At 44.5% G+C, this 13,563-nt stretch overlaps 1 protein-coding gene across 2 annotated transcripts in view; it reads right to left on the minus strand.

Annotated features, from left to right (window-relative positions):
* Nucleotides 1-13,563, minus strand: part of TUSC3 (tumor suppressor candidate 3) — a 1,613,394-nt gene that overhangs the window by 822,040 nt on the left and 777,791 nt on the right. For both annotated transcript variants that reach the window (XM_085643291.1, XM_085643292.1), the window contains exons 5-6: nucleotides 6,396-6,536; nucleotides 5,559-5,648 (exon numbers count right to left, since the gene is read on the minus strand). In XM_085643291.1, the coding sequence (XP_085499417.1) occupies nucleotides 5,559-5,648; nucleotides 6,396-6,536 (231 nt within the window). The remainder of the gene's footprint in view (nucleotides 1-5,558; nucleotides 5,649-6,395; nucleotides 6,537-13,563) is intronic.

The following is a 13,563-nucleotide window of genomic DNA, read 5'->3' on the forward strand; positions in this document are numbered from 1 at the left end:
CCTACCCTGACCCCAGAATAGCAGAGGGACTGTCGCCAGGTGCTGGGACAGTTCGCCTCCCTGTTCTCCCTGACACCAGGAGTCACCAATTGATGCATCCATGATGTGGATACTGGGGATAGTCTACCTGTGAAGAAGATTTTACAGGGTAGCTAACAAAGTCAGCCTCAAGGAAGAAGTATCCAAGATGTTGGCATTAGGGATGATAGAGCCCTCCAGCAGCCCCTGGGCTAGCTCAGTGGTCTTAGTGCCAAAAGCTGCTGCACCCGGGCCACTCCAGAACTTTTGTTTTGTGTGGACTACTGTGGGCTCAATGCAATCACCAAGACTGACGCACACCCCATCCCCAGAGCTCTTGAGCTCATGGATCGGTTAGGCACTGCGCGGTACCTCAGTACGTTTGATTTAACATCTGTCTACTGGCAGATTGCCTTAATTGAGGGGGCCATAGAGAGGGCAGTGTTTTCAACACCTGTCGGGTACTACCAGTTCCGTGTTATGCCCTTTGGGTTGAAGAACATCCCTGCTTATCTGCATGACATTGCTGTGTTCAGCTCCAGTTGGGAGGAACATTTGCAACACCTCTGTAAAGTGTTGGAGGCTCTGCAAAGGGCAGGCCTCACTATCAAGGCGAGTAAGTGCCAGATAGGGCAGGGATCTGTGGTGTACTTGGGACACCAGGTAGGGAGCGGCCAAGTGGCACCCTTACAGGCGAAGATTGATACCATTCTGGCTTGGGAGCCCCCAAGATCCAGGCAGAGGTGAGAGCCTTTTTAAGTCTCACCAGGTACTACAGACGGTTTGTCAAGGGATATGGCACCATTGTTGCCCCCTTGACAGAGCTGACTTCAAGGAAGCAGCCCAGGAAGGTGATCTGGACTGAAGCCTGCCAGACCGCTTTTGATGCCATGAAGTCTGCCATGTGCACGGCACCCATGCTTAAAGCACCTGACTTCTCCAAAGAATTTGTTGTGCAGACAGATGCTTCAGAGCATGGTGTAGGAGCAGTACTCTCACAATTGAACGACGAGGGCTTCGACCAACCTGTAGCATTCATAAGTAGGAGGCTACGTCCCAGGGAACAGAGGTAGAGTGTAATTAAAAGGGAAGATTTTGCTGTGGTCTGGGCACTGAAGAAGCTACGGTCCTACTTGTTTGGGACTCACTTCTGGGTTAAGACAGACCACAGGCCCCTCAGATGGTTGATGCAGATGAGGGGTGAGAACCCAAAACAGTTGAGGTGGTCCATCTCCCTACAAGGAATGGACTTTACGGTGGAACACCGCCCTGGTAGAGAACACGCCAATGCTGATGGTCTGTCCAGATTCTTCTGCCTTAGTGATGAGAACTTCCAAGAGGGTAGGTAATTCTCCCCACTTTTCACACGTGTTAGACCTGGCATCCTTGACGTGGTTTTCCCTGTCTTTTTGCCTCTACCTCCTGTGTTTTTGATGCTGTACTGGATTTCGTTTTTGCTGGCTTAGATGCTTTGGGCACTTTGCCACTGCTGATCAGTGTCAAAGTGCAAGTGCTCCCTGTGTAAATTGATATTGTGATTGGTTCTCCCTGATTGGAATATTTGTTTTACCAGTAGGTCCCTTGTAAAGTGTACTGAGCGTGCCACGGCTGGTATATCAAATGCTACTAGTGAGTTTGCAGCACTGATTGTGCCACCCACATGAGTAGCCCTAAAAGAGGTCTCAGGCCTGCCACTGCAGTGTCTGTGCGTAGTTTGTTAACTGCCATGTCAAACTGACAAGTGCATCCAATTGCCCTTCCCTTTCCTTGCACATAAGCCACCCTTATAGTAGGCCCATGGTATCCCCTGGGCAGGGTGCAGTGTGTGTGAAAGGTCGGACATGTACTGGTGTGTATAGCATGTCCTGATAGTGAAATACTGCCAATTTCGTTTTTCACTATTGAAAGGCGATCTTGCCCAGAGGACAGAATGGGGAACGCTCTGTAACATTTTTCAAGCAGATCTTCCCATAGGAGTAAGATAGAAAATTGTAGTCCGGAATCCCTGAACTCAGAATTTAATAACACATCTTTTAGTAAGGATGTTTTTTAAATTCTGTGTTTGAAAATAGCACTTTTAGAAAATGACTATTTTCTTGTTCAACCTTTCTGTGTGCCTCTGTCTGATTGTGGATTGACTGTCTGTCTTTAAAGTGACAGGGGCTGGGGAGTTGCAGTGCTCCAGGAGTCTGGATGAGTCAGCCCTAGGCTTCCTAGGCCTGATCTGCATTTGGAGTGGAGGGAGGAGTAGCACCTGTACCTGAATAGGGCTGTGCCTGCCTTCCACAATGCTGGCTCCGCTCCCCTGTAGTGCGTCTGAATCCAAGGCCCACACTGACAAAGGATTTTGTTGGGCACTGGCAGAGTGCCCCCAGAACTGGTTTGGACCGTGATCAGAGCCCCTTGCACAAAGGGATCAAAGACATTTTGGGGTATAAGTATTAGACTTAAATCCCCTGAACTTTAGACTATTGCTGTAATCAAGAGGAACCTTTGCTCAGGAGAGGAGCTGAAGAAACTGAGGAGAAGTACTGCCCTTGCTGTGTGTCTGGGGTTGGCCTGCAGTTGCTGTTTCTGCCAAAGTAAGGAGAAGGACTTTGCTGTGTGCTGTGTCCCCTGCTTGAAGAAGGACTTTGCTGTGTGCTGTGTCCCCTGCTTAAGGAAAGTCTCCAAGGGCCTAAAGCAGGGCCGGACTGGCTGTAGCGGGTACCGGGCAATCCCCCGGTGCGCTGCAAGAGTGGGGGCCGCTTTTGTTACAGGGCCGTTTTTGCAGCATAATTGCAAAATTGGCCCTGTAACAAAATCGGCCGAAAACCGGGCCTGGCAAAGGGCTCGGCCGCACCCCCAACGGGGGTGGGGGGGAGGGGGTTGGGGTGGTGGCCGAGCACTTTGCCAGGGCCGGTTTTGGTTCCCAGTCCGGCCCTGGCCTAAAGAAGTCCCAGGAACAAAAGGACTTCACCCCCAGCTCCCCTGAACTTCCTTGCTGAGAGTTATGAGCTGCCAGGAGATGCCAGTAACTGAGTTGGGCCCCTGGAGGTTGTGTCTGCTGTTGGGAGCTGGAAGGAACCCAAGAGAAGCAAGAAAATCTGTTTCCGACGCCATCGCACCGCGACCTGCACCGAGGCCCGGGGAGCCGCTCGTGAAGTGAACTACGTAGCGCCCAGCCTGCTCCGCAGCTCTGATGCCCTACGACGCCTGCCGCTGCCGGCAGTGATCGACGCCAGCGCTCGCATCGACTCCATCTTCGCCAGCCCCTGCATCTTGTTATCGCGGCACTGATAACCGCCGAGGGTGACTCGAGAAACTTGCCGACGTCGCATCATCACGGGAGCTGACATCGGTCATCTTCGATGCCGCGCATCGTCACAACTTCATTTTTCAAGGTACTGTTGGTTGGGGGTCTGTGTAACTCCGTGCCCGACCCCGTGATCCTCGCGGGCGGCACCGTACTTTGGATTTTGTGCTGTCCTGACGTCGTGATAGCCCCAGTTGGTGCTATTTGATTTTTACAAGCTTATTTTTGCAACATCCTTTTTAAAGACATTTTACTGAGTATCTGTATGTTGGATTTTTGTCGTTTTGGTCTTGTGGGTCCTGGATACCCTGTCCCTAGACATCTGGAGGAAAGCTACCCTCCTTTCTTGCAATTCATGCGCACCAAGTGACAGAGGGGACCAAAGGTGCACACGCAACTGGCCTCTTGGAGCCCTGATTGGGTTCAAGGAAGCAAATGAGCCCTGATCTGAATTTCCAGGGCAGCCCCAATAGTGGAAAGCATGGTGTGCAACCAGATGGTTAGGCTCAGGGGACCCTGCGGCCCGGGTGCTCAGAGTACCAGTTGGGTCTCAGGCACGGGGCTGCAAGGAAGGCCCTGGCAGAGCTCTGACCAGGGGCCCGCAGGCACCTTGTCATGCAGGAGAAGTGGGGGATGCCTCCCAGGCCTGACGGAACCCCTTGGCGGTGCAACAGACCAGAGGAGAGAGCCAGGGGGCTCTTGGACCTGTTTGGAACTCATGGAACCGGCCACGCAGATGAATGCTCTCTGGGTTCGGAAAAATAAAAAACTTGTTCTACCATTTTTGTTCCCTTAGATTTTGGACCCTAGCTCAATCAGCACTCAGGGAAACTTAGCCAACCTAGGGCTATCCAGGGTGGCTGACTTGAGTGACTCTGACCACGTTTTTTAAGCCAGAACGCTTTGTCTATAAAAACACATTTTCCTCACATTTCTGTGATGGAAGGAAACCACAAACTTCCACCCGGCAGTCCCCCAGGTCTAGCGATACAAATGGCAGGGGAAGCACTTCCCCTGCTCCTGAGGCCGGAAAAAAATTAAATCCAACAGGGATTTCCTGGACATGCGTATTTGATGTAACAGTTATGTCCTCTGCACACGGTCACCGTAGCGGAGGACGTGACTGTTACGTCCTCGGCACCGAAAGGGTCAATACCTCTCACCAGCTTCAAACTTCATAAACCTGCTGACATTTACAAAATTTCTACAAGAAGCAGAAGAATATCAAGCTCAATTACAACATATACTTTTACATATAAGTAAAACTGAGAATGCTAGTAATGTTAGTGGTTAAATGTGTGCCATTATACCATTATTTATCAAGACCACATAGAAACAAACACATTCAAACTGTAATAATAACATGTTATATGTTAAAATGAATTTTAAGTTGTTCCATCATCAATGGACGATTTTTGTCAAATCCTATGCAAAGTAGGTATGCAAAACTGTAAACTGTGTGGCATATTTATGAAATGTGTGGTGCAGGGCCGCGCAGCAAGTCCCTTTACTGCACTGATCTATACCACAGGAAAAGGGCAGGAATGTCCCGTATTTATCCAATACGGCACATGTCCTTTCCCTTCAAGCTGTTGCCGTTTTGGCAGCCTAATGACAACGCAGGCAACCTTGCACCATGGTGCAAGGATACCTGTGTTGTAGGCAGGATTGGTTTAGTGCGGGAAGGGGCACCTTCCTGCACATAAACAATCCTGAGAAGCTTTTTCATTTTTTCTATGTGCTACAGAAAACAAGGGGAAATAAACTGATTTCTTCTCCCAACGCCTCTCCTAGGGAGGCATATTACTTTGGCGCAGCCCCACGTTTACCAGGTTTAGTAAATCTGGAAATGCTTTAAAAACCATGAGATTTACGTAAGAACACCCACACAACACTTATGGACCACCTCCCTGATGCAGAGTAATGCAATACTCCAGATTTAAGAAGCCATTTTAAACCCCACAAAGTGGCTTTGAGTGGCGCCATAAATCTGACTTAGAGGTTTGCGTCAGGCATGTCCACGTTGCGCAGTACAAGCATGACACAAACCTTTTGTAAATGTACCGCTGTATTTAAAAAGGCATCTACTCGTGCACAGTGCTTAGACACACACAGTGGTTTGCGCTTAGGAAAACATCAATAAATATATATATAAAATAAATAATCTAATTCATTTAATATTTTAATACTTGGAGAGTCTATTCCACCAAATTAAAATATTAATATTAGAAACAAAAAGACTTACCACTTGACCGTTTTGTGGGTTTTTATGAGCATATGGGGGTCCACGGATGTGGTTCCACATCTGACCAGAAATCATGGCAAATACAACACACTGAAAGCCAAAATAGAATCTTTGTGAAAACATATATCATAAATGCAAATATTAATAGGTACCATTAATCTACTACAAAACTTTAGGTATTTTATGTAACACATTTAAAATTACAAATAGTCTTGCATCACAGGACTTGTGCTCTGCAGATTAACATCTAAATGGATTTGTATTAATTTATTTGTAATTGAAATTAGCAAAATGCCTTTATATCTCATGTTATTAAAAAATGACTTTTTTTATTAGAATTTATCGCTTGAAGTGATGGACTACTGCATGAATTATATACTTAAAAATGTGGCGCCTGTGAACACCTTAACAATGATCTCTGACTCGGGTGTTGCGGGTACAGCAGATACTGGCCGATCCAATTACACGTGTTATCAGGTGCAGAAGCACAGCTAGCCAAAGTAATTTGCTAAAAGGAGGAGAAAATGTGATTGGAACTGGAATAAGGGAAAACGTGGAATATGACCCAGAAAATCTGCATTTCTAGTTCCAGGCAGGAAGCTCATTGTGGCTGGTAACTTCGTGGTGAAGCCGACCGGAATTGATATGGTATCTCAGGTTGCCAGCATCTTCTGCACCTCCAGCTACCAGCCCACTTGTAAAAGGCCTTATTATAGCTTTCTTATGATAGAAGTCTAAGAAGTATCTCTGGAAAGCTTGTGTAACTTTTTTCTAGAACCAAAGAGATAACTGGGGTGAGAAAATACGCAAATTACTACATTAAGAAGATTTACACACCAGAGCGGCCATGGCCCAACCAGTCTTGTTGTAGATGAACTCCAAGTTGTTTCTTCTGAGGTACAGTAATCCTCCAACAAGTGAAACTAAGAGGGCTAACGCAATTGTGCCAGAATAATTAGGAGGACGAAAAACTCGTATCTGCAAACAGAAAAGAAAAAAAGTTATTAAAGTCTTTTCTAATCTATAAACAATAAAGCAGACAAAGACTCAATGATACTGCAAATTGGTATTTGTCAGGATTGTAAATCTCCCTATAAAGGCTATTTGGTTCAAAGTATTATACCACACAAAATGTAACACCACAGCAAGACAAGGCTCTGAACTCTTTAGGGGTTCTGTTAGAATTGGGGGTCTCTAGTTGGCGATGGTATACATCCTGTCCAAGTAGGAACCCGTCCTTCTAGTCAGGATGAGTAAAGTACACAAATAAATTTGCCTGTGCTCACCCTCTGGTAGCTTGGCACAGAGCAGTCAGTCTAAATTTCAGAGGCAATGTGTAAAGGATTTAAAGGATTAGTATATAACCCACAATAACACAGTGAAAACACTACAAATGGACACCACACCAGTTCAGAAAATTAAGTTATCTTTATCTTAAACAAAGAAGACCAAAATGACAAAAATCCAACATACATATATGAAAATATGACTTTTAGAAGGTGAAAACAGTTCTGTCAATAGGAAACTGTGGATGCATCACTTTTAGCACAAAGTACCTGGGTTTTGTCATAATCACAAGTAAAAACAGCTACAGGGAACGTGTTGTGTCGTTCCTTATGCACAGGGAAGGTGATGCATTGGTTCCTTGCTCCAGGGGAGGTGATGCATCGGTTCCTTGCTGCTAAGCAGGGGAGGTGATGCATCAGTTCCTTACTAGAGAGGAGGGATGTGTCAGTTTCTTACTGTGCAGGGAGGTGATGCGTCTGTTTCTTACTGCAGTCCCAGTGTTGTAGATTCATCGCACAGTTGCAATGTGTGGAAAATGAATACACGCTGGAGGTTATGCGTTGAAGGTAACCTGGGTGCTGTGTTGATTTCTCCGGCAGATGATGGCAATGCGTCTATTCTTCTAGGAGCCCAGCAGGGCCTGCATTGGAGTCGGTGTGGTGATCTTCGGCATCAGAGATCAGTGCATGGGACTTGGCGTGCAGTGGTTTCTCAGGCTGTTGGCAGGTGCTGGGTCGATTTTCAGGCTGCACAGGCTGTGCGTCAGGAACTTCTCCCTCACGGCAGTGCTGTGTTGGAAAATTCAGCAGCAAGGAGGACGAAGCATCGATTTTCTTCAGATTATCAGTTCTTGGCAGCTTCCTGTAGCAGGAACTACCTCCAGAGGTCCAGAACTGGAATAGGCACCTTCTGGCAGGTCAAAACTCCCAGCAGTGGAGTTAAAGGAAGCTGTGGGTTAAGTCTTTGTGTCCCTGAGACTTCATAACAGGAGGCCAGCACACACGAGGCTTTGGAGATTCTTCTCAAGCAGGTTCAGTCTTTGTCCTCTCCTTGGCAGAAGCAGCAACTTCTCCTCGGTAGAGGTTCCTGTTGATTCCAGAAGTGATCTAAAGTCCTGGAGTTTTAGGTCCATTACTTATACCTCATTTTCTCATTGGAGTCTTTGTTTCAGAGTCCCTGAGATCAGTACAAACCTGTTCTGTCCTCCCTGGTCCAGCTTGACCACACAGGGAAGAGACAGAATTATGCAGAGCAGACACAGCCTATTCAGGTGCTAGTGAAAACTTCTCCCACCACTCTAAATACAGAAAGATAAATTCAGCCTGGCAATGAGGGACCCAAGGAAGGCAGGACACACATCAAACCCCCCTTTTGTCTGACTAGAGTGAAAGCACATTCCCAGCTTCTGTCAATGCAAAACCAGACGGTGCATACACAAACAGGAAGAAGCACACAGAATGGTAAAGCAAGAAAATGCCCACTTTCTAAAAGTGGCATTTCAAACACACAATTTAAAAACCACCTTTACTAAAAGGTGTGCTATTAAAGTCTGAGTTCAGGAGGCCTAAATTCCAGTTCTCTATCTTGTCCCAATAGATAGTTACACTTGTAAGATGTTACAAGGCAGCTCCCATGTTAACCTATGGGACAGACAGCCTTTCAATACGAAAGAGGCAAACGCACAGTATTTCACTATCAGGACCTGCAAAAAACACATGCCCTATCTTTTACGTACACTGTACCCTGCCCACGGGGATAACTTGGGCTTACCTGAGGGGTGCCTTACATGTAAGAAAAGGAAAGGTTCGGGCCTGGCAAGTGGGTGCACTTGCAATAAAAGAGGCCTGGGTTCCCAGGTCTGTGGAATGCACTGCCTATCGCCCTATGAAGGTTTCAATAACTAAACAATGTGTATATTATGACTAATAAAGCTTACTGTTGAAACACTCAACACAAATAAAAGGTTTCAATAAACTGTTGTATTATCTCTTCAGTATCAGTGACTTAATACGTTCTGCAAATGCCTATGTGTAACTTTCATAGTAGGTGCAAAGCATTGCCAATGTTTATACAATTCAATTGCAAAATAAAAAACATTTAATGGATCTATAAAATAGGAACAACTGTGTGATGCAACTCCCGATGCATTTCGGGTTCTAAACCCTTCTTCAGGGACTCATCTCAAACGTTGTTGTGTAAATAAGATTGCTTCCGCGTCGAACTACAACAGAAAAACAAAACGTCAAACCAGCCTGTATCGCGTTTTATGTTAAGTAAAGTAAGAGTACAACCACATGATTTGTGATAGGATTAGCAAATGTCCTTCATTCTCAAGAGGGTGAAACAAAGTTAAAAGAACTGAGACTCACCAATAGTGTGATGTGCCACTTGTGTGGGTTTCAAAAAATGAAAACGCAACAGTGTGACGTGTAGAAAAATGAAACCCTATGCAAGATGACAGAGTGCAGAAATAAGAGTCGGTGAATATATTTAGAAGATGCTTAACTGCATAAGCATGCGAGTTAACTAAAGGTACACTAAGGTGAGTTGTTAAAAAATGCGAGATAAAGAAAAACGGAAGTGAGTTACTACCGCTTCACGTCAAAAATGTAGCTCACCTATCTTCCAATCACAGGCTTACAATGAGCAAGTAAAATCAATGGTTGAGAATGCAGCTGCGCTCCGTGGAGCTAACGTGCAAAATGACAATGGTTCTGTAAGTCAAGAACCAATAATAGAAAAATTAAGTGTGAATGTTATCAAAAGCATAGGAGTTGTGGTAAAAAAAGCTATGAAACCGCTGCGGCTTACCCAATGTGAATCAGCGAAAGGCTCGTAGCTGTAACAATAAAAAAAACAACGTATAGAAACCATGAGCCAAGACATGCGGTATGACGTTTGTTAAAATGCTATAATGTGCAAGAGCTTCCATGAAAACTAATGTTATGAGTCTTACCGCGTGTAGTTGAAAGCGGGCCGATGCGGCGCCAGACAGTAGAAACGGTCTGATGGGGATAGAGGCGTGATGACGTCTGTACGTAGGGGATGAAATAACGGAAGCTTTTAAAGCGCCCGAGCTTTGAAAAGTAGGATAATGCTACAAAACTTTATTGTGTACTGAGGTAGAAACAGAAAACAGAAGGGAAACTCAAGTAAAAAGGGGTAGAGTGAAAATTGTGCGGAAATGTGAACACGAGAACGTGAGATGCAAGGAGAAAAATAAACTGTGAAAATTGTTCCTGAAACCAAGATGAAGAAGACATTGCCAATCCTTTACAGAGTCATATAATGTAAAAAGGGATGAAACAAATTAATACCACGTTCATAATAAGATGGTGTTTTATGTTACAGAAAACATAATAATTCGTAGTGATCATAGAGGCCCCCTGGAATTAGGGTGCCCAAATACTTTATCCAGAAGGTTTCTCTACGTGCTAAAGAGGTGTGGTATTCTAGCCCTGGAACCTGTGCAACTTTTTCAAGAATGGTGAACCTGATCTGCGGGATTGTGTGTGAGTTGTTAATCCAATGTGAGGCTAAACATGAGCTCTGGTTCTTATTGCGGATGGTGCTTTTATGTTCAATAATGCGCGTTTTTATTTTACATGAAGTCCTCCCTACATAAACCAGCCCACAAGGGCATAGAATAGCGTAAATGACGCCCTCGGTGTTACAATCTGATGAGTGGTGCAACATGATTTTTTTGTCCGTATGTGGGTGAATGAAAATATTACCCGGAATGATGTTACTACATTGACCACAGTTCCAGCACTTTTTCATGCCTTTGAAATGGGTATTTTTAGCCTTTGGTTTGGTTTTTAAGATTTCTCTTAAATTTTTTGATCGACTGTGGGCGAATATCGGTTTGTTCTTGAATAGGTTAGAAAAGTCTTGTTCTTGTTCAATGATCTCCCATCGGTTTTGAATGATTCTTTTGATCTTTGAAGCTTGGATGGATTGTTTAAGGACGAATACTTCCCTATCACTCTTAGTTTTTGCTGATTTCATAAGTAGGTCTTCTTGTTGCTTTTGTTGTACCTTCAAATTTGCTGTTTCAAGTACCCCATCTGGGTATCCTCTCTCCTTGTATCTGAGTAATTGTTCGTCAATTAACTTTTGGCAAAGTGTGGGTTCTGATGTGATCCTTTTTATCCTAATGAGTTGTGATAGTGGAAGGTGATTTTTTAATGAGGTAGGATGAGCACTCGAATAATGAAGCGCGTTATTGACATCTGTGGGCTTTCTGTAGACAGTAGTCGTTAGACCCATGTCAGTTTTTTGAATTTCTATATCCAAGAATTTAATACGATCTGTTTGAATGTTGAATGTAAATTGTATCCTTGAATTCTGCCTATTCAAGTCACGTATACAGGCTTCCAGTGTGTTTTGGTCACCCTTCCAGATAACGAGTATGTCGTCTATGTAACGAAAATATGCAATCATATTGGTTTGCCAACTTTGATTGTGCAAAATATAGGTGTCCTCAAAGTGTGCATCTGGAGTTGCATCGCACAGTTGTTCCTATTTTATAGATCCATTAAATGTTTTTTATTTTGCAATTGAATTGTATATACATTGGCAATGCTTTGCACCTACTGTGAAAGTTACACATAGGCATTTGCAGAACGTATTATGTCACTGATACTGAAGAGATAATGCAACAGTTTATTGAAACCTTTTATTTGTGTTGAGTGTTTCAACAGTAAGCTTTATTAGTCATAATATACACGTTGTTTAGTTATTGAAACCTTCATAGGACGATAGGCAGTGCATTCCACAGACCTGGGAACCCAGGCCTCTTTTATTGCATATTCAAACAGGGTGTTAGGGCTTACACCCTTCAGTGGATTGCACGCCAATACAACAAGAGATTCGTTTATTCTATCTTTTTGATTTAGCCATTAAAATAGAGGAGGGCAGGTCCGCATTTCATTTTGTGCAAGTGGGTGCACTTGCCAGGGTGACATGGCGTAAAACTGTGCACACAGACACTGTAGAGGTAGGTCTAAGACACATTTACGGGGCTACTCATGTGTGTGGCACAACCAGTGCTGCAAGCCCACAAGTAGCATTTGAGTTACAGGCCTTGGCACACTCAGTGCACTTTACTAGGGAATTACCAGTAAATCAAATATGCTAATCATGGATACCCAATCATAATCACAATTTACACAGACAGCATAGCACTTTAGCACTGATCAGCAGTGGTTAAATGCCAGAATCATATAGCCAACAAGTACAGGGTCAAAACATAGGAGGCAAAAGGCAAAATGTTTGGGGGGACACCTATGAAAAGGACCAGGTCCAACAGTGTATAAGAAATCATAGACAATAGTAATGTCGATTGTTACCATTATTAATTTTCCTTACGAAAGTAGAAAATCTGCTAGCATGTCAACTTTTCTTTAAGCCTGGGAGTGATATATACACCTATGTACTCTATTTTATCTCTCGCCCATTGGAACTGTAGTGAAATGGATTTACAATTCTTCCGATCCTACAACAGTCCTACTCCTAGCATCTCAGACTTCTCTAAGTTGATCTTAAACCCTGACACCTCAATATAGTCCAGAATAACATGCATGGATATCTCCAGCTCTGTGACTGTCAGGAGACTGTCACCTACAAATAAATAGATGTTATGCTGCCTCCCGAACTGCCACTGCCTAAATGGCTGGGTGTTGTCTAACCCTGGCTGCTAAAGGTTCAATTACTAGCACCTAAATAAGAGGGGAGAGAGGACTCCCCTGACTTGTTCCTCTGTGAAGAGAGGCTGTGAGAAATTGGGTTGTGGCTTGTTGGTTGAGGGGGATGTGAGCCCTTCTCAAGCAACAGCTGCAATCTTTGTCAGGGCAAACAACAAAAGTCACCACACTAATCTGTGCTAGACCCTCTGTAGCTTGGCACAAAAGCAGTTAGGCTTTAAATTAGAGGCAACGTGTAAAATATTTATGCAGCACCCAAAACAGAAAGAACATAAAAAGAACAATAAAAGAAAAACCCCAGACTATCCATTTTGTGAAAAAGAGTAACATTTAATAATCTATTTGAAACCAAAACGACAAAAAAATCAATCAGAAGAACCGGATATATGCTATTTCAAAGATTTAAGGTAAATATAGCGCCTAAAAGCACAAATCATCACACGCAGTTATCTGGTTGTGCGAATCCGGGAGAAAGTCACAAGCTTAGACAGACTGCGATGGAACATGGGCTTGATACAGGACCAGGTAGGTTCCTCTGGAAGAGTTACATTCTCATAGTCTGGTGCGAAGAGTCCAATTTGTGGTGAAGGAGGTTGTGAGGAACAGGGAGAGTATTTCGGATGGTCATTGCTGTAGCACGAAGAGCAGGCCAGGCATCGCAGACTGTCGTCAATAATCCTGTCATTGATTATCCTGTTGTGCATTGCAGACAGTTGGTGCTGATGCTTCGCATAGGTGGTCACCCCAAGCTGGTAATGCTGTAGTACTAAGTGCATATCTTGCATTGCTGATTGTTACTGGTAGTTGCTGTATGGCGAAGATTCAGGTCCACCGGAGCTTTGCATTGGCAGTCCTTGCTGGCGGCAATATCTTAGCTTGAGCAGGCCCGTTCACGATTGCAAAGAACCCAGAACTTCAAGATTTCTCCTTCTTATGAGAAGGAGTGCGCTTTGATGGCAACCAAGGGGCCGAGAACTGTGGAGGCACCTCTTGGGGATCAGGGACACACTCTT

The sequence above is a fragment of the Triturus cristatus genome, chromosome 2_2 (assembly GCF_964204655.1).
Source record: "Triturus cristatus chromosome 2_2, aTriCri1.1, whole genome shotgun sequence".
NCBI classification, from domain to species: Eukaryota; Metazoa; Chordata; class Amphibia; order Caudata; family Salamandridae; genus Triturus; species Triturus cristatus.